At 41.5% G+C, this 21885-nt stretch overlaps 1 protein-coding gene across 7 annotated transcripts in view; it reads left to right on the forward strand.

Annotated features, from left to right (window-relative positions):
* The window catches only part of TASP1 (taspase 1), a 350594-nt gene that overhangs the window by 50007 nt on the left and 278702 nt on the right, over positions 1-21885 (forward strand). For 6 of the 7 annotated variants that reach the window (XM_090285210.1, XM_090285208.1, XM_090285205.1 and 3 more), the window contains one exon: positions 9842-9962. The exons of the other annotated variant lie outside the window; for it this stretch is intronic. In XM_090285210.1, coding sequence (XP_090141336.1) covers positions 9842-9962 — 121 coding nt within the window. The remainder of the gene's footprint in view (positions 1-9841; positions 9963-21885) is intronic. 7 annotated transcript variants of the gene reach the window in all.

A 21885-nucleotide genomic window follows, 5' to 3' on the forward strand; every position in this document is an offset into this window, starting at 1 on the left:
AAACCAAAGGGTCACCAGTTTGATTCCCAGTCAGGGCACACGCCTGGGTTGTGGGCCAGATCTCCAGGTGGGGGCATGTGAAAGTCAACCACACATTGATATTTCTCTCCTGTCTTTCTCCCTCCCTTCTCTCTCTAAAAATAAGTAAATAAAATCTTAAAAAAAAAAAAAAAAACTTTGTAATATGGTGGTAATTTACTGTGCTTACAATCTTTGTTATGTGCTGTAGAGACTTTTAATCTGGATTTTTATATTTTTCAAAATATGGAATAATTTAGGCAAGAATTCAGCTTCATCGGTTTGAAATCATAATCTTTCTTTTTTATTTATTTATTTATTTATTTATTTATTAATTTATTCCTTCAGGAAGCCTGCTGTGTTAATGTCTCCATGCCATAGTGGGCTATGGCCTTTTGAGTGCTCAAAATATTGATCATCTGTATCATTCATTTTCTGTTTAATTGTACAGCCTGTGATACTATTTTTAAAATTCTGTGGACAATTAAATTGTCTACATGCATTAAGTGAAAAGCCCTGGTCTCAAATCCCTGACCCCTTTGCTCAAGTTATAGGTGCATATTAGGAAGGTTCTAATGTTGTTGGTTTTTCTTAGATTTGGCAGAAATTTATGAAACTGGGGACATTTGTAGATGATTTGGGGCATTTCGTGATTTTTAGGTTGTTCCAAATTGCCTAGGTTTCCTAGGTAATATTGGTCTTACTTTAGAACAGTTAATTTTCTGGGTTGACTCAGATATCTGGAATGTGAGGTGGAGTTGTTTCTATTTGATGGCCCTCGGTTGTTTTGGAGTAGGCCCTTCATCTATGTAGTGACTCTAAGAAGTGTCAATCTAATCTCTTTTCCCTCCCCTTTTCTTTTTTAAAAAATGAAGTTTTGCCCTGGCTGATGTGGCTCAGAGGGTTGAGCGCCCAAAAGGTTCCCAGTTTGATTCCTGGTCAGGGCATATGCCTGGGATGCTGGCCAGTTCCCCAGTTGGGGGTGTGCTAGAGGCATCCTATTGATGTTTCTCTCACACATCAATGTTTCTTCCCCTCTCTCCCTCCCTTCCCATCTCTCCAAAGAAATGAATAACATCTTTAAAAAAAAAATGTTTTAGGACTTTGTCCCCATGACATTTATTTTTATTGTAAGGTTTTATATTATTAACTTTTTCACATATTCTCTTATTGGAAATCATGTATGATATGGTCTTCATATAACAAGACCAGTGGATGTATTTTTAAGAGCTTTACGCACTGTATTTCCCCCTGGCTGGTTTGGCTCAGTGGATTGAGCGTCGGCCTGCGAGCTAAGTGTCGCTGGTTCGATCTTCCAGTCAGGGCACATCAGAGAAGGAAAACTCTGATTCCAAAAAACCTCCGCTGCCTTGCGGCATACCTCTTCAGGGGAAAGGCTAAGGAGAAGGGAAACTCTGACTCCAAACCTCCGCTGCCTTGCGGCATACCTCCTCAGGGGAAAGGCTAAGGGAGTAAACCCCGACAGAAAATCCGGAGCCGGAGTCCCTAAGGCGGTTTGACGTTGTAGTCAACACCGGCAACTCCTGCGGCGCACCTGAAGCCAAGCTGTATTGACTCTGTCTTTCCCCTTGGATCCTTCAGCTGCAAAGAGAGGGGGGGTCTGCTGCATGGGCAACAGCTGGCCCTCCATATCACCCTGCCCAGGCTTTGTAGCTTCACTGGAGAGGACACTCCAGCGTCATCGCAAGATGTCGACTTAACACGGGAGAAGACAGTTACCGGTTATAAGCTCATCCGATGGGCGAAGGAAACGAGCGCCAGGGGTCTCCTCTGACGGTGGGAGAGGTCATCGCACCTCACTGGACAGCTACCGCCCGCCTCAAGCTGGGCAGCCCCCAGCCAATTAGGTGCCGTCTCGCCATGGCTCACCTGCCCCACTGGGTGCGTGGGGATCAGATAGGCGTCTCTTGAAAAGTGGGCCACAAAACACTCGCACCAGGCAATTCCAAGCAAACAACAAGAAAGAAGCCTCCAGCTCTTCGCCTCGCTAGCTGGAACATCAGGACCATGTGTCCCGGACTTACTGCAGACCTTCCGTGGATCAATGGTGCCAGGAAAACTGCCGTCATCGACAGGGAACTGGCACGACTAAACATCGACATTGCGGCTCTACAGGAGACCCGGTTGGCCGACAACGGAACTATCAGAGAAACCAACTACACCTTCTACTGGCAAGGGAAGTCTCCGGACCAACCAAGACAGCACGGTGTTGGGTTCGCTGTGAAGAACACGCTTGTTAACTCCATAGAGCCACCCACAGGAGGCACAGAGTGATTACTTACCCTCCGATTGTCAACAACTTTCGGCCCAGTCAGCATTCTTAGCGCGTATGCCCCAACCCTCTGCGCCACCACTGAAGAGAAAGAACAGTTCTACCATGCACTGGACGAAGCGTTATCCAAGATCCCCAGAAGTAACGCTCTTTATCTCCTTGGAGACTTCAATGCAAGAGTAGGAGCCGACCACATGGCCTGGCCCACCTGCCTCAGAAACTTTGGGAGAGGAAAGATCAATGAGAATGGTCAGCGACTGCTTGAGCTTTTGTGTCACCACGGCCTGTGCGTGACAAACACATTCTTCAAGTGCAAAGAGATCCACCAGGTGTCATGGAGGCACCCCCGCTCCCGCCACTGGCACCAGCTTGACCTCGTCATCACCAGAAGAACGGATATTGGCAGCACCCTCCTCACCCGCAGCTACCACAGTGCAGACTGCGACACGGACCATGCCCTCGTGGTAAGCAAGGTGCGCATAATGCCAAAGAGGTTGCACCACTCCAAGATGAAGGGTCGCCCACGCATCAACACCAGTTGTGCCAGCAACCCAGTTAAGACCCAGCAATTCATCAACAGGATGGAAGATGCACTCGGCGAGGGAATGGCGGCCGATGACATTATCGAATCCAATTAGCCACGTCTCCACGACGCCATATACAACTCCGCCATTATTGCTTACGGGAAGAAAGAGCGGAAGAACGCTGACTGGTACGAGGCTCACTGGGAAGAAATGGAACCCGTGAATGAGGCTAAGAGGAAGGCCCTACTGGCTTACAAGGCCACGCCCACTCCCAGTACACTTCAAGCTCTACGGGCTGCCAGGAACAAAGTCCAGAAGACCGCCCGCCACTGTGCCAACACCTATTGGCTAAACCTGTGCAGAAGCATCCAGGAAGCCGCCGATATAGGCAACGCACGAGGAATGTATGAGGGTATCAAGAAGGCAACAGGCCCAATCCCCTCCAAGATCGCCCCCCTTAAGTCCAAGACAGGTGAGGTCATCACTGACCAGGAACAGCAAATGCGGCGGTGGACCGAGCACTACCTCGAACTGTACGCGACGAGGAACACCGTAACAGACACTGCTCTTAACGCCATCCCAGACCTACCAGTCATGGAGGAGCTAGACACCCCACCTACTGCGGCAGAGCTCGGCAAAGCCATCGACCGCCTCGCTTGCGGGAAAGCACCAGGAAGCGACGGAATCCCTCCAGAAATCCTAAAGAGCGGGAAACCAGTCCTGCTATAGCCGCTCCACCATCTACTCTGTCTCTGCTGGAAGGAGGGTTACATCCCCCAGGATATGAGAGACGCCAACATTATCACCATGTACAAGAACAAAGGAGACCGCAGCGACTGCAACAACTACCGGGGCATCTCTCTCCTCAGCGTCGTCGGCAAAGTATTCGCCCGGGTCGCTCTTGCCCGCCTGCCGACCCTTGCTTCCCGCGTCTACCCAGAGTCCCAGTGTGGCTTCAGAGCTGGCCGATCAACAGTGGACATGATCTTCTCCCTACGCCAGCTGCAGGAGAAGTGTCACGAGCAGCATAAACCACTCTACCTCGCCTTTATCGACCTCACGAAGGCGTTTGATCTGGTCAGTCGAAGTGGACTCTTCAGCTTGCTACGGAAGATTGGCTGTCCACCACATCTGCTTGCTGTGGTCATGTCCTTTCACGACAACATGCACAGCACGGTGTCCTACAACGGCGCAACCTCTGAGGCCTTCCCAGTCAGCAGCAGAGTAAAGCAGGGCTGCGTCCTCGCGCCTACGCTGTTCGGAATCTTCTTCTCCATGCTCCTCCAATACGCCTTTAAGGACTGCAGCGAGGGTGTCTTCATTCACACCAGATCCGATGGCAAGCTCTACAACCTGGCCCGTCTACGAGCCAAGACCAAAGTCAAAGAGGTGCTCATCTGTGAGATGCTCTTCGCCAACGACGCAGCCTTGACATCACACTCCGAAGAGGGACTCCAGCAGCTAGTCACTTGCCTTTCCCACGCATGCAAGGAGTTCGGACTAGCCATCAGCCTGACGAAGACGAACGTTATGGCTCAAGGCACGGGGACTCCCCCATGCATCACCATCGACGGATACACCCTGGAGGTTGTCAACGACTTCACTTACCTCGGGTCCACCATCTCGAGCTCTCTGTCAGTTGACTTGGAGGTCAACCGGAGAATCGCCAGGGCAGCCACAGTTATGGCCAAACTGAACCGGCGAGTGTGGAACAATTCCAGCCTCACTGAGAAAACCAGACTGCGCATCTACCAAGCCTGCGTACTCAGCACTCTCCTCTATGGCAGCGAGACGTGGACCACCTACGCAAGGCATGAAAGGAAACTCAACAGCTTCCACATGAGGTGCCTGCGACGCGTCCTGCATGTCGCCTGGCAGGATAAGGTCCCCAACACCGAGGTGCTGAAGCGAGCCAACATGAGCAGTTTGCATGCAGTTCTTAGTGAGAGACGCCTCAGGTGGCTCGGCCATGTCATAAGAATGGATGCAGGCCGTATTCCCAAAGACCTCCTCTACGGCGAGCTAGCAGAAGGCCAGAGGATGACAGGGCGCCCAAAACTGCGGTTCAAAGACATCTGCAAAAAGGATATGACACAATGCTCCATCAATCTCAACACATGGGAAGTTCAAGCAGACGACCGCCTAGCCTGGAGGCTCACGGTCAGACAAGGTACGTCACGCGCAGAGGCTGCGCGCAACGAGGAGGCGGTCCAGAAAAGATCGAGGCGGAAGCAGCGTCAACAGCAGCAACAACAGCCATCTGCCTTCACCTGTAACAAGTGCGGCAGGGATTGTCACTCCCGAGTCGGACTGCACAGCCATTCTCGGCGGTTCAGATAGACTCTCGAGAAGCTACGCCATCGTCTCTCGAGACGGACGGCTGCCGATGATGACTCACTGTATTAGAAAAACAAAGTTGTGTGTGTGTGTGTGTGTGTGTGTGTGTGTGTGTGGTTTTATTTATTTATTTTTGCTTTTTTAAAATTTCAAATACATCTGATTTCAGACCTTTATGTTCTGTGTACCTATTTACACAAGTTCTTTTTTCCTTTGTATCTCTTTTTTTTATATGTTTTATTGATTATGCTGTTACAGTTGTCCCAATTTCTTTTCCCTTTCTTCCCCTCTACCCAGTCACTCCCCTCCCTCCAGTTGTCTGCTGCCCTTAGTCCATGCCCATTGGTTTTGCATATAGTTCTTTTCAACTTCTTCCTGTCTACTCCACCCTCTCCTACTATGCTTCTTAATTCCTGCACCATCTCCCTCCCTTTCCCCCTTCCCCCTCCCTGCTGACCTCCCCCCAATATGTTCCCCATACCTATAATTCTTTTTCCACTCTCGTTGCCTATTTAGTTTGCCTTTGTTTTGATTCCCTAGCTTTTGTTGTTGGTTGTTGTTATACAGTTTTCATTTTAATGTTCCTAGTTTTGATCCTCCTTCTTCTAAACCAGTCCCTTTAACATCTCATATAATAGTGGTTTGGATCTGATGAACTCCTTCAGTTTTACTTTGTCCTGGAGGCACTTTCTCTGCCCTTCTATTCTGAATGACAGTTTCGCTGGATAGAGTATTTATGGCTGTAGGTTTTTGATCTTCATTACTTTGAATATTTCTTGCCAGTTCCTTCTTGCCTGCAGAGTCTCCTTTGAGAAATCAGCTGATAGTCTAATTGGGACTCCTTTGTACATAATTCTTTTCTTCTCTCTTGCTGCTTTTAAGATTCTCTCTTTATCTTTAATTTTTGACATTTTGATTATAATGTGTCTTGGTGTGGTTCTCCCTGGATCCGGTTTTTCTGGAACTCTCTGTGCTTCCTGGACCTGTAAGTCTATTTCCTTCCCCAAGTTAGGGAAATTCTGCTTCATTATTTTTTCACATAATTTTTCTATTTCTAGTTCTAATTCTTCGCCCTCTGGCAATCCTATTATTCGAATGTTCATTCACTTATAGCTGTTCCATAGGTTTCTGAGCCTCCTCATTTTCCTCACTTTTTGTTTCCTCTTTCTGCAGTGGTTGACTCTACGTTCCTTCCCTATGTTCTGATTTGTTGATTTGATCCCTGGTTTTCATTTCCTTACCACTTGTTTCGTATGTGTTTTCGTTCGCTTCAGTATGACTAGCTTTCATTCCTTCCCCGTCTTGTTCCAAATCTTTTGTTAATTCTGTAAGCTACTTTATGACTATAGCTCTGAACTGAGCCTCAGAAAGATTATCTATTTGCTCATTGGTTAGGTCCCTCATCTGCTGCCTGGTGAGTTGCGTCACTGGGATTTCAATCATTGTCTTCTTCATCCTGACAGTTTTCTGTTTTACCTTTGCTTCCTGGACGGGCTGTAGGGGGCCCTGTGCACTCGTCACTACCTGGCCACCGGGGACCTTTTTCACCGCTCTGTGGCGCTTTGTGTAGGGGGTGGGGGTTCAAGATGGATTCCTGCTCTTACTCTCTGCTGAGAGACCTGGAGCTGCCTACTCCATCCCCACGCCCTCTGGGCCTCACAGTCGGAGGCAGTGTGTGTGTGGGGGGGGTGTCTGCGTTTCCCAGCGTTGGAATCGCGAGCTGATGGGTCTCCACTGCAGCCGGGATTGCTCCCCTGGCATTTCTTACAATCCCGCCGCTATCCCTGCTGCTAGCACGGACAGCACTGCTGGATTTTTCTGCTCCGGTTTCGCCTCTCCTACCCGTCCAGACAAGCACCGCTGGTTTATAACTCCATATGTTGGGCTTCCATGTAGTTTTATTTTCTAGAATTTCTGGTTATCTTTGGTTTTGAGGTAATTGTATTCCTACTTAGTTATGGAGAGAGACAGAGTTTGTCAGTCTAAGCCTCCATCTTGGCCGGAATGTATCTTTTTTTAATTGTATTTTTTTTCCATTGCTATTTTGTCCCCTTATACTTCCCTCTTTAATCTTTTTTAAAAGATATAATTCATATGCCGTAAAATTCACCCTTTTATGGTAGACAGTTCACTGGTTTTTGGTATATTTATGAAGTTTTGCAGTCATCACCACAATCTAATTATAGTTTTTTTTGTGTTTGTTTTGTTTTTAATCAACCAGAAAAGAAATGCAGCAACCATTAGCTATACCTTTGCCCCTTTTAACAACTCCTGGCAACCACTAATCTACTTTATGGATTTGTGTATTTTCTGTATTTTCTATAAACAGGATCATCCAATATGTTATCTTTTGTGACTGGCTTTTTAAAAAAAATTACTATAATTTTTTAAAGATTCATCCATATTGTGCCATGTATCAATACTTCATTAGTTTTTATTGTAATTAATACTGCATTGTATAGATAATACTGTATTTTACTTATTCATTCATCAGTTAATGGACAGTTGAGTTATTTCTAGTAATGCTGAAATATGATTATTGAATATTCATGTACAGGTTTTGTGTAGACAGGTCATTTCTCTTGACAATATACCTAGAAGTAGAATTGATGGGCCAAGTGGTGACTGTGTGTAACTTTTTGAGGAACTTCCAGATGCTTTCCAAAGGGGCTAGTATACCATTTTACATTCCCGCCAGCAATGTATGAGGGTTCTAATTTCTTCATATCCTTGCCAACACATCTGTCCTCCTGATTCTTTTTGATGTTATTGTAAGTGAAATTGTGGCTATTAAGTAGTGTTTTATTGAAATTTTGATTTGCCTTTTACTGATAACTAATTTTAGGCATCTTTTTATGTGCTTATTGGTTATTTATATAGCTTATTTGGAGAAATGTTTATTTATATCTTTTGCCCTTTTAAAAATTCTGTTATCTTTTTATTTTAGAGTTTCAGAATTTTAAAATATATCGTGGATACAAATCTCTTATGAGATAAATGATTTGGAGATTTTTCCCATTCTGTGAATTTTTTTCCTATTGTTTTTAATGGTGTACTTTGTAACACAAATTTGTTAATTTTAGTGAAGTTCAATTTACTTAAAATTTTCCTTGGTTGATTGTGCTTTTGGTGCCATATCTAAGAACCATCGTCTAATGCCAGGTCATGAACATAGCCCCTTTGTTTTCTTTGAAGGATTTTATAGTTTTAGCTCTTACATTTAGGTCTTTGATCCCGTAGAGTTAACTTTTATGTATGGTGTGAGATAGTTTAACTTCATTCTCTTTCATATGAATATCTAGTTTTCCCAGTACCATTTATGGAAAAGACTGTCCTTTCTTTATTGAATTGTTTTGGCATCCTTGTTGAGTTGACCATAAAAAGGAAGGCTTATCTCTGGACTCTCAGTTCTATTGCATTGATCTATCTGTTTATCCTTAGTGATATGTCTGTATCACACTGTCTTGATTACGGTAGTTATGTAGTAAGTTATGAAACCTAGAATGTGTGAGCCCTACAGTTTTGTTTTTCTTCTTAAGATCATTTTGCCTATTCTGAACCCCTTACATTTCTATGTAAATTTTAGGATTAGATTGTCAATTTCTGTTAAAAAAAAAAAAAGGCTGATAGGATTTGATAAGGAATTCTTTAGATTCAGATCAATTTGGAGAGTATTGCATCTTTAAGATATTAAGCCTTCTGATCTATGTACATGGCTGTCCATCCATTTGTTTAGGTCTTTAATTTTTTTTCAGCATGCCTCGTTTTCAGCATACAGATCTTACACTTTTTTTTTTTTGTTAAATTTATTCCTGAGTATTCTTTGTGCTGTTATTGTAAGTGGAATTGTTTTCTTAATGCCATTTTTGGATTGTTCATTGCTAGTGTGTAGAAAAATATTGAGTTTGGTATGTTGGTCTTGTTCATTAGTTCTAGAAGTTCCTTAGTGGACTCCTGAGGATATTTTTTCTATACAAAATCATGTCATCTTCAAATACAGATAGCTTTACTTGTTTCTTCACAGTACAGATGCTCTTTATTTCTTTTTCTTGCCTTGTTGTCCTGTCCAGAATATCCCGTATAATGTTGAATAAACGTGATGAGAGTGAGCATTGTTGTACTGTGTTGTTTCTGAGCTTAGGGGAAAGAATTCAGTCTTTCACTATAAATTCTGCTGTTAGTGCTGAACTTGTTGTACATGTCCTTTATCATATTAAGTTTCCTTCTATTTCTATTTTGTTGAATTTTTTTTTTTTTAAATGGAAAGGTGTTAGATTTTGTCAAATTCTTCTTTCTCTGTTGATATGATCATGGTGTTTTGTTTTTTGTTTCTTTATTAACATGGTGAATTACATTGAATTTCAGATATTAAATCAGACTTGCTTTCCTGGAATCCTTCTTTTTCATGGTATATACTTATGTTTTGTTGCATTTGGTTTGCTAGTATTTCCTTGAATATTTTTTGTGTCAGTATTCATAAGGTATATTGATCTGTAGAGTTTTTTCCCCTCATGATGCTCTTGTTTTGTTTTGTAATCATAGTAGTATTGCTGTCTTATAATGAGTTGGGAAGTGTTCTTTCCTTTTCTAGTTTATGGAACAGTTTATGAAGAACTGATGTTAAATCCTCAAGACTAAAGGTATTTTAATTTCTTTTTTTATCTTTTAGGATTCTCCTTTTACAAATGCAGGAATGGGATCTAATCTAAATCTCTTGGGTGAAATTGAGTGTGATGCCAGCATAATGGATGGAAAATCCTTAAATTTTGGAGCTGTTGGAGCACTGAGTGGTATGTGGATGCTATAACACACTATCTCTGTTCTTTAAAAAACTATGGATATTACCATTTCATGCCACCTAAAGACTTAGTCCAGTTTTTTCCACCATTCTTGCTTGGAATAGTGTTGAAAACAAACATTTTTTTCTTTTACTGAATTTGAAACATGATATTTTAGCTACAGAATGTGTTTGTTAGAGTTTGATCATTCTCCTCTATCTCCACAAGGGATTATAGACATTTAAAATGTGTTATCATATTTTATTAATTTTATAATTATTTGAAATAACATTTTTATTGTTAAAAATTCAAATGACATACAGGCATACATCGGAAATATTGTGGTTTTGTTCCAGACCACCTCAATAAAGTGAATATCCCAATAAAGTGAGTCACATGAAAATTTTATTTTGTTTCTCAGTGCATATTAAAATTAAAATAATTCCAAGGGAATTTATATATACACAATTATATCACCTGTGAATCATGGCAGTTTTGCTTTTTTCTTTCCAATGTTTAAATTTTTAAATTTCTTTCTTCCATTATTATACTGGCTGTGACATCCAGGGCAAAGCTGAATGTAAGTGATAATAGTATACATCCTTGCTTTGCTTCTGATTTTAGAGAGAAAGTGTTATATATTTCACCATTTTGTATGCTGCTAGTTGTTGGATTTTCATAGATGCTCTTTATCATATTAAAGAAACTTTGTTCTAATCTTAGTTTGCTGATAGTTTTTATTATAAATGGGTATTGAATATCATTAAGTGCTTTTCTGTATCTACTGAGATGAATTTTTCTCTTGTTAAATATGATGAAATTTATATTCCCTTGGCATAACATCTTCTTGGTCATAAGTTTTTATTTTTTTGTATTTTGCTTATGTTCAAGATTTTTGACATCTATGTTTGCATAAGAGATAGGCTTTAATTTTTCTTCTTCCATGCCTGAAAAGGTTTTGAAATCATGGTATCACTGGCCTCATAAAATGAGCTGAGGATTTTTATTTTCTGTGATCTTTGAAGGAGTTTGTGTATGATTGGAATAACTTCCTTTTGATTGGAGGAATTTATTAGTTATTGTAAATTAGTAGTGGAGTTTTTGTGGGAAGTTTTAAAATATGGGATTCAATTTCTTTAACAGTTGTAAGGTTGTGTGTCTTTTTCAAGGAATTTGTCTTTCTCAGATGAGTGTTCAAATGTATTTGCCTAAAGAATTTTTAGTTAGCTTTCATTATTGATTTCTAGTTTTCTGACCACAGGGTCAGAAATCATATGCTGTAAGATTCCTAGTTCTTAAAACTTTTTGAGACTTGCTTTACGGCCCAGATTATGGTGTGTTTTGATAAATATTCCATGTCGACTTCAAAAGAGTATGTATTTTGCAGTTTTTGAGTGTGTGTTGTACATGTCAGTTAGGTCTATTTGATTATTCATTTGTTTCAATATTCTGTTTCTTTTCTGATATGTGTCATAGGCAAGAAAGGGTATTTCAATAAGTTTTAATTTTAGTTTCATTTATTATGAAATTTTATTGGTGTTTAATTAAGTTTCATATGTTTAAAGGTCATTGGCATTTTTCTGTGAGCTGTTTATACCTCTTTAAAAAATATTTTTTAAAAATATATTTTTATTATTTTATTTTATTTATTTGTTTTTAGAGAGAGAGAGGAAAGGAGAAAGAGAGGAAGAGAAACATCAATGTGTGGTTGTTTCTCACGCGCTCCCAACTGGGGACCTGTTGGTATGCAACCTAGTCATGTGCCCTGGTTGGGAATTGAACCAGTGACACTTGGTTCACAGGCTGACACTCAATCCACTGAGCCACCGCAGCTAGGGGCTGTTTATACCTCTTGTGTGGCTTGTCTTTTAAAACTATTTATAATGTGCTTTATCATATTGGAATTTAAAATTTTTATTTTCAGACTTACTATTTTCTCTTTTGTGGCTTTTATATTTTGTATTTCTTAAGGTTTCTCTCTCTCATTATCATAAGTATGGTCACCTTTATTTTCTTTTAATATATGTATAGTATATTTTTATTTAACTCTTGAAGGCATTTTTTATTTTTCTGAAATAACCAACAACTTGTACCTATGTAATTTTTTGAATAACAACAACAATAATAATAATTATCATTTATATATATTCGTCGTCGTCGTCGTCGGCAGCCGTCCGTCTCGAGAGACGATGGTGTAGCTTCTTAAGAGTCCATCTGGACCCCCGAGAATGGTTGTGCAGTCCGACTCCGGAGTGACACGGTATCTGTTTCCTCCCGTGTTGAATCGACATCTTGCGATGATGCTGGGGTGTCCTCTCCAGTGAAGCTGAAGCTACAGAGCCTGGGCAGGGTGATATGGAGGGTCTGCTGTTGCCCATGCAGCAGACCCCCCCTCTCTTCGCAGCTGAAGGGTCCAAGGGAAAGACGGAGTCAATACAGCTTGGCTTCAGGTGCGCCGCAGGAGTTGCCGGTGTTGACTACAACGTCAAACCGCCTTAGGGACTCCGGCTCCGGATTTTCTGTCGGGGTTTACTCCCTTAGCCTTTCCCCTGAGGAGGTATGCCGCAAGGCAGCGGAGGTTTTTGGAGTCAGAGTTTTCCTTCTCTGCTGTGCCCTGACTGGCTTATATATATTAAAGTATTTAATATATATAACATTATGAAGTCAGTACCTTATTCCTCTATTTTACAGATGAGGAAAGTGAGACACAGGAGAGATTTAGTAATTTCTCCAAGGGATACTCTTATCAGTCTGGGTCCAGCTAGAAGAGAGAAAGCAGACAGTAGTTTAAACAGGAGAAGTTTAATAGAAAGAATTATTAAGCAATGATAGGAGAGTAGCTATATAAAGGTGAAAAGGAAACTCAGTATATTCTATGCAGAAGGAGAATACCCAAGAAGGGATAAGCTTGGAAGGGGTTTTAGACTTTGTGGAAGGTATGGTTGCAGCCCATTGTCAGGCAGCGTAGTTACTGGGGTACCCAAGCCATAGTCACTGTGAAAGCAGGAACAATCTTGGAAATGGGGGGTCAGGTAAACTTTATCTGTTAGGTGGGTACACAGAGGTCAGGAAGCTATGGGAATTAAAACTTCCATTGCACAGAATAATGATAGGACTTTTGGCTCATTAGATAGTCAACTGGATGGGGCATTTTGCCATGCTGACTGTGGGGCTGAGGAGAGGATGTGTGGATCAGTTAGGTGGAGTCCTGTTCTTTTTGGGACTGTCAGGTATGCTGCTGTGGCCTGAATCAGGAGCTGGGGAAAACATGTGGTAGCCAAATGCTGGAGGAAACTGCACCCTGCAGTCACTTAGTGGTGGAGACTACTATGTGGGCCGGATAGTGGAGAAAAACTGGTGCTCTCTAGGAGCCAGGATAACAGGCCTCCCTTTTCTCCTCAATATGTCTTTAGTGCCTTCTACTGACAAAGTATTATCAGTGTGCCAGCTGGCAAAGGAAACAGTTAAGGGGCCCATATCCATTTTTACAGGTCAGGTAACAAAGGGTGAATTTATAGCCGAGAACCAATTAATTGATAACTGGTACAGTTATGAAACAGTCTGACTCATAGCACTCTGTGTTCTTTCTACGACCTATATATACCCTGTTCTTGTCCTACTCATTTGAAATATTATCTATATCATGTACTAAATATACAGATTCATGTGTGCCTGTCTGAACTCTGTTCAAGTCACATATTTGTGTATTTTGTTACTCAAACCACACTCTTTTCATTAGAATAGTGCTCTATAAAAATGGTATCTCATTTGGTGAATATCTCTTAATTTTTTTCCAAAGTTCTTTTTTTCTGATAAATTTAAGAGTCAGCTTGTCATACATCATACAAATCTTTATGAAGTTTTGAATTAATAGGCTTGAATTTATTAGTTAATTTGACAATTATTGATGTCTACAATATTGAATCATTTATACAGAAAAACATTTTAAGAGCTCTGAGATCTGAGCTTTTCTTCTTTTGGTATTTCATATTTTTTTTTGTGTGACAGTGTTTGCTATTTAGCTAAATATATGTAGTCAATTTTATTTTATGTCAATCTGGTGGTCTTAATTTTAGTTTTTATAGCCTATTTGTATCCAACTGCCAGTTTGTTTGTTTTTTTCAATAGTGGTGTCCTGAGAGGCATCCATAGGTTAGTGGTTAAGGGAGTATTCTCTGGCATTAGCTGTCTCTATTAAATCTCAGCCTTCTGCTCTTGAGCAGGCAACCTAATTAATCCTCTGTACAAATGTTTCCTCAGTAGTGAGATAGGCTTCATAAGTATATTAATGTGATAGAATGAAGGGATCTATTAAATAATTTGATTCCATTTATTTTTTAATTTTTAAGGTATATTTTATTGATTATGTTGTTACAGTTGTCCTGATTTCTTTTCCTTTTGCTCCCCTCTTCCCAGTACCCCCCTTCCCTCCAGCAATCCTACCGCCTTAGTTCATGTTCATGGGGTTGTGCATGTAAGTTCTTTGGCTTCACCCTTTCCTATATTATTCTTAACTTCCCCCAGTCTATTTTGTACCAACAAATTATGCTTCTTAATTCCTGCACCATTTCCCCATTTCTTCCTCTTCCCCCTCCTAGCTGATAGTCCTCCAAATGATCCCCATATCCATGAGTTCTGTTCCTGTTCTGGTAGTTTGCTTAGTTGGATTTTGTTTTTATTTTTTAGATTCAGTTGTTGATAGTTGTGAGGTTGTTGTCATTTTAATGTTCATAGTGTTGATTTTCTTTTTCTTAAATAAGTCCCTTTATCATTTCATATAATAATGGCTTGGTGATAATGAACTCCTTTAGCTTTGCCTAGTCTGGGAAGCACTTTATCTGCCCTTCCATTCTAAATGACAGCTTTGCTGGATAGAATAATCTTGGTTGTAGGTCCTTACTCTTCATCACATTGACTACTTCTTGCTAGTCCCTTCTTGCCTGCAAAGTTTCTTTTGAGAAGTCAGCTGATTGTCCTATAGGTACCCCTTTGTAGTTAACTCTCTGCTTTTCTTTTGCTGCTTTTAAGATTCTCTCTTTATCTTGAACCTTTGGCATTTTAATGATATTGTGTCTTGATGTGGTCCTCTTTGGGTCTGACTCGTTTGGGACTTTCTGTGCTTCCTGGACTTGTATGTCTATTTCCTTCGTCAAGTTGGGGAAGTTTTCCTTCATTATTCTTTTACATAAGCTTTCGATTTCTTGCTCTTCCTCTTCTTCTGGCACCCCTATCATTCAGATGTTGGCACATTTAAAGTTATCCCAGAGGTTCCTAGGCCTTTCCTCATTTTTTTCAATTCTCGTTTGCTCATTCTGTACTGGTTGACTGTTTGTTTGTTTTTTCCCCTTATATTCCAAATCATTGTTTTGAACCTCAGTGCCCTTCCCTTCAACATTGGTTTTGTGTGGATTTTCCTTCATTTCATTTAGAATAGCCTTCACTTCTTCCCTTATGCGTTTGCCATACTTTAGCATATCTGTCAAGTCTGTGAGCATCTTTACACCAGTGTTTTGAACTCTGTGTCTGTTAGGTTGACCATCTCCTCATTGCTCAGTTCTTCCACTGGAACCTGGATCTGCTCCCTCTTTTGGGCCATATTTCTCTGTCTCCTCAACTTAACAGCCTCCTGTGTTTGCCTCTGTATCTTAGGTAGAGCAGTTGCACCTGTTATGTTATAAGAGGCAGAGCCTTAGATATTCATTAGTGCAGGGATGACCTATTTCACCATGTTGTGGCACTGTATGTCGGGGAGGTGTCTGAGAGAGAAGAATGCCGCTTGCCCAGCACTCTCCCCCTTTCCAGGCACTTCTTCCATCTTTTGTACTAAACAAGCTGACTCTGCTGAGAAACTGGCAGTTTTTTTCTTAGACTGAAATCCCCCCGGTTTTCACAGTCAGAAGCAATGAGGCTCTTATTTTCCCCGGCGCTGCAGCCAAGAGCTCTCTAGTCTGATCTGGTGCTGGGATCGGGTCCCAGTTTTTCTTCCCTACTTTTAAAATGTATAACTGTGCTTTTCATCACTGCCCTAGCCACTGCTGCTGCCAGACCACATCCTCTTCACCCTCGCTCCTCTCCTCTTACCTGTCTGGCTGAGTATTTCTTCTTTATTTCTTTGTTTGTTGAACATCCATGTAGTTCAATTTTCTGGAACTTTTGGTTGTTTTTTTTTTTCTTGGTTTTGAGGTAATTGTAAATTCCATCTTAGTTGTGAGGGAGACACAGCATGTCTACCTATGGCTCCATCTTGACTGGAAGTCCCAGTTATCAGGAAATTCATGGTGAGGCTGACTGTGCGGATTTGACTAAGGCTGAGGCTGACTGTGCGGATTTAACTAAGATTAAGGCTGACTGCAGATTTGACTAAGGCTGAGGCTGACTATGTGCAGATTTGACTAAGGCTGAGGCTGACTGTGCGGATTTAACTGGGACCGACGATGCAGTTTTAAGGAAGGGACATACCTTGCTGCTTTGAAAAGGAACAGACTGACCATGTGGATTACAAAAGTACTAACTATGCAGTTTACAAGGAGGCTGAGAATCCACGAGGTTCTGGATTAAAAGCTGGTGGACCTGATAACACAGACGAGGTCTCCCCAATCAGGATTGAATGATTGGCAGCTGCTGGTAAAGCTGAACTATGTTTGGAAAGTAGGGAAAGGGTTTCTCTAACTTTTCTAAAACTAGCCTGGTTTGGTGGTGGTGGGGGGAGGCAAGGATATGTGTTTATGGGTGTTTTAAAGAACATAAGACTTAACATCAGAAATCCGTAAATAACTAAATCTATATAACTGTTAAATAAACAATTCTTTTTCTTTTCACTAAAAAAAAAAAAGGAAATTCATGGTTTTGATTGTAGATGCCACTTTAAAAAAAATTGATTTTCTGATTATAGTTGCCCCAATTTTTCCTTTTTCCCCGCTCCACCCAGCACCCCACACTCCCTCCAGCAATCGCTCCTCCTTTGTTATGTTCATGGGCCATGCAATACGTTCTTTGGCTTCTACATTTTCTATACTTGCTCTTAACATCCCTCTGCCTATTCTGTAACTATCAGTTTGTACTTCTTAATCCCTTCACCTTTTCCCCCATTCCCTCAGATCCCCTTCCTCATTGGTCGCCATCCCAGTGTTCTCCATTTCTGTGATTGTTTCTGTTCTGCTTGATTGCTTAGTTTGTTTTTTGGATTCAATTGTTGATAGTTATGTATTTATTCCCATTTTAATGTTCATAGTTTTGATCTTCTTTTTCTTAAATAAGTCCCTTCAATGTTTTTTATAATAATGGTTTGGTGATGATGAACTCCTTCAGCTTACCTTGTCTGGGAAGCACTTTACCTGTTCTTCCATTCTAAATGATAGCTTTGCTGAATAATCTAGGTGGTAAATCCTTGCTTTTCATCACTTTACTTCTTGCCAGTCCCTTCTAGCCTGGAGAGTTTCTTTTGAGAAATCAGTTGACAGTTTTATGGGAACTCTTTTGTAGGTAATCATCTGCTTTTACTTGCTGCTTTTAAGATAATCACTTTATCTTTAATCTTTGGCATTTTAATTATAATGTATCTTGGTGTGGGCCTCTTTCTATCCACCTTGTTTGGGACTCTGTGCTTCCTGGACTTGAATGTCTATTTCCTTCATGAAATTAGGAAAGTTTTCTTTCATTATTATTTTCCAATAGACCTCCAATTTTTTTTCTTTTTGTAAAAAAAGATATGTTTCATTGATTATGCTGTTACAGTTGTCCCAATTCCTTTTCCCTTTCTTCCCCTCCACCCAGTGACCCCCCTCCCTCCAGTTGTCCACTCCCCTTAATCCATGCCCATTGGTTGTGTATATAGTTCTTTTCAACTTCTTCCTGTCTACTCCACTCCCTCCTACTATGCTTCTTAATTCCTGCACCATCTCCCTCCCTTTCCCCCTTCCCCTCCCTGCTGACCTCCCCCCAATATGTTTCCCATACCTATAATTCTTTTTCCACTCTCATTGCCTACTTAGTTTGCCTTTGTTTCGATTCCCTAGCTTTTGTTGTTGGTTGTTGTGATGCAGTTTTCATTTTAATGTTCCTAGTTGTTTTTTTTTTTTAATGTGTTTTATTGATTACAGTGTTACATTTGTTCCAATTTCCCTTCCCTCTGCTCCCCTCCACCTGGTGGCCCCCCTCCCTCCCCTTGTCCCCCCTTTTTAGTCCATGTCCATTGGTTGTACATATAGTTCTTTTGAACCTCTCTCTGTCTATTCCATTCCCTCCTACAATGTTTCTTAATTCCTGCACCATCTCCCTCCCTGTCCCCCTTCCCCTTCCCTGCTGACCTCCCACCAATATGCTCCCCATACCTATAGTTCTTTTTCCACTCTCATTGCCTATTTAGTTTGCCTTTGTTTCAATTCCCTATCTTCTGTTGTTGTTTCTTGTGATGCAGTTTTCATTTTAATGTTCCTAGTTTTGATCCTCCTTCTAAACAAGTCCCTTTAATATCTCATATAACAGTGGTTTGGATCTGATGAACTCCTTCAGTTTTACTTTGTCCTGGAAGCACTTTCTCTGCCCTTCTATTCTGAATGACAGCTTCGCTGGATAGAGTAATCGTGGCTATAGATTTTTGATTTTCATTACTTTGAATATTTCTTGCCAGTTCCTTCTTGCCTGCAGAGTCTCCTTTGAGAAATCAGCTGATAGTCTAATTGGGACCCCTTTGTACATGATTCTTTTCTTCTCTCTTGCTGCTTTTAAGATTCTCTCTTTATCTTTAATTTTTGACATTTTGATTATAATGTGTCTTGGTGTGGTTCTCCCTGGATCCGGTTTTTCTGGAACTCTGTGCTTCCTGGACCTGTAAGTCTTATTTCCTTCCCCAAGTTAGGGAAGTTCTGCTTCATTATTTTTTCACATAATTTTTCTATTTCTAGTTCTTTTTCTTCGCCCTCTGGCAATCCTATAATTCGAATGTTCATTCACTTATAGCTGTTTCATAGGTTTCTGAGCCTCCTCATTTTCCTCACTTTTTGTTTCCTCTTTCTGCATTGGTTGACTACGTTCCTTCCCTATGTTCTGATTTGTTGATTTAATCCCTGGTTTTCATTTCGTCACCACTTGTCTCATATGTGTTTTCGTTCATTTCAGCAGGACTAGCCTTCACTCCTTCCCCATCTTGTTCAATATCTTTTGTTAATTCTGTAAGCCACCTTATGACTATAGCTCTGAACTGAGCCTCAGAAAGATTATCTATTTGTTCATTGGTTAATTCACCTATTTGCTTTTTGGTTAGCTGCGTGATTCGTATTTCAATCATGATTTCTGCCATCCTGACTGTTTTCATTTATCTTTACTTCTTGGGCGGGGCTGTCACACCTCCTATGCTATAAGTGGTGGAGCCCTGTGCATTCGTCACTACCGAGCGACCCTTCTCACCACACTGTGGCATTTTGTGTGGGAGCGGGGGTCCAAGATGGATTCCTGCCGTTACTCCCCTCTGAGAGACCTGGAGCTGCCTCCTCTGGGCCTCACATTCAAGGTAATGGGGGGTCTGCCTTCCCCAACGTTGAATTGCAAGCCGACGGGTTCAGTCTGCAGCCAAGGGTGCTCTATGGGCACTTTTCTCCTCCCCTTAAATACGAGTGTCTGTGCTTACCACTGTCCTGCTATCCATCACTGCAGCTGCTGCCAGCACAGCTTGATCTCTCTGCCCCGGCTTTGCCCCTCCTACCCGTCTGGACGAGCACCACTTGTTTATAATTTCATACGTTGGACTTCTATGTAGCTTTATTTTCTGGAACTTCTGGTTATTTCTGGTTTTGCAGTAGTTGTAGTCCTTCTTAGTTGTGGAGGGAGATGGAGCGTGTCAGTCTAGGCCTCCATCTTGGCTGGAAGTCCAGACTTCCAATTTCTTACTGTTTCTCTTCTTTTTCTGACACCCCTATGATGTGAATGTTGGAATGCCTGAAGTTGTCCCATAGGCTGCTTACACTATCCTCGTGTTTTTTTTTTTGTTGTTGTTATTGGTTCTTTTTTTATTTTTTATTTTGTTTTCTTCTTGTTCTGATTCTTTTTTTTTTCTTTCGTTTCCTGATGTTTCAAATAATTGATTTGATTTTCAGCTTTATTCACTGCATGGTTGTTATCCTGTAAATTGTTCTTTATTTCAATTAGTGAATCCTGCATTTCTGACTGGATCTTTTTTATGCTGTTGAGGTCCTCACTAAGTTTCTTGAACATCCTTATAACCAGTGTTTTGAACTCTGCATCTGATAGATTGTTTATCTCCATGTTGGTTAGTTATTTTTCTGGTGTTTTGATCTTTTTTTTCATTTGGGCCATGTTTCTTTGTCTCCTTGTGTTAGCTGCCTCCCTGTGTATGTTTCTATATATTAGGTAGAGCTGTTATGAGACTGTGTCTTGGTAGTTTGGCCTAATGTAGTAGGTGTCCTGTAGGGTCCAGTGGCACAGCCTCCCCTGTCATGCAGGCTGGGTACTCGTGGTGCAACCTTTGTGGGCTAAGTAGTTGAGCCCACACAACTTGTAGTTGAGCCTTGGTTGCTGTTGGCAGGTCAGTTGGAAGGATTCATCCAGGCCAGTCAACTGTAAGGACTGGCTGTGACCATGACCCATGAACCTCTGCCCTCTATGGAGAATCAGCTGTGCAAAAGCAGGGGAGTAGTGCTCTAACATGGCCTATTGCTATCCACTGGGTGTGCAGGCTCTGGGGTTTCCAAATGGTACAGTCCAAGGTCATCCCCCAGTTGTGTTTTGCCTAGGACCATGCTTCCTGGGCTATAAAACAATATGAGATGGCTTGTATCTGCTGGGTTTGGAGATTCCCAGTAGAATCCAAGCTATGAATCTAAGCTGGCTGCTGCTAGTGCCAGGCCTGGGGTCACTTTCCAAGAGGTACTGTGGCTAGGGGCTCACTGAGGCTGGCTGTTGCTTGTTTGAGAGTATTTAGGAAGTTGTGAAACATGAGCCAAGATCAGTCATTCACACAGAATAGTCTCTGTAACAGCTTGGGTGGACCCATAAGTTGAATGGGACTTAGTCAAAGGGAATTTCTAGGGTGGGGAAAATAGTGTTAGTCAAATTAATGGAATCTCAGATACAACATCTACCTGCCAGCCCTGTGCCTCCATTGGGGGAGGGCTCAGAAAAGTGACCATGGCCTCTGCCCACCTTTCTGCCCTGGAGAATGCTGTCTCCAGGTCCTGCCTTGATGCCAGATACTTCAATTCCTCCCCGTATGCCACTGGTGCCTTACAAGATGCTACCCTGGTGCTGTTGGAGCTCAGAGGAAGTGAGTCTTATAAGTCCATGTGTGGATTCTTTAAGAGGAATTATTTGGGACTCCAGAAGTTTCTTCCACTGACTCAGGCTCTGCTGGTTTTTGTAGCTGGAAGTTTGGGGACTTATCTTCCTGGCACTGGAACCCTGCGAGAGGGAGCCTGGTGTGGGGCTGGGACTCATCGCTCCTGAGATATCCCTCCTGAAATTTTATCCACCATATGTGGGTGTGGGACCAGCTGTTCTGTGTCTCTGCCCCTCCTACCAGCCTGGATGGAGGTGGTTTCTTTAATTCTGTAGTTGTCAGACTTCCATTCAACTCTATATTTGACAGTTCTGAATGATGAGTGTTCTGTATTTTAGTTATAGTTTGGATGTGGTTGTGCAAGGAGGTGAACTGTGTTTACGTTTGCTGCCATCTTGATTAGAAGTCCTCTGATGCCACTTTTTTAGTCATTTTTCTATTCCATTATTCTGGAATCTAGAAAGGAACCTAATTTAAATATGTATTACTTCAAATCCTGTATTTTCTTCTATAGCATATAACAAAACATGAGAAGGTATGTTTTACATTTTTTCTTTTCTTGCATTTACTAGGTATTCATGTATTTGTTGATTTGATCTGTATTGTTCATGATAATTAAGAGTTTTCTTTTCATTAGTATATAAA

The sequence above is a fragment of the Furipterus horrens genome, unplaced genomic scaffold (assembly GCF_987537825.1).
Source record: "Furipterus horrens unplaced genomic scaffold, mFurHor1.1.pri manual_scaffold_8, whole genome shotgun sequence".
Classification (NCBI taxonomy): domain Eukaryota; kingdom Metazoa; phylum Chordata; class Mammalia; order Chiroptera; family Furipteridae; genus Furipterus; species Furipterus horrens.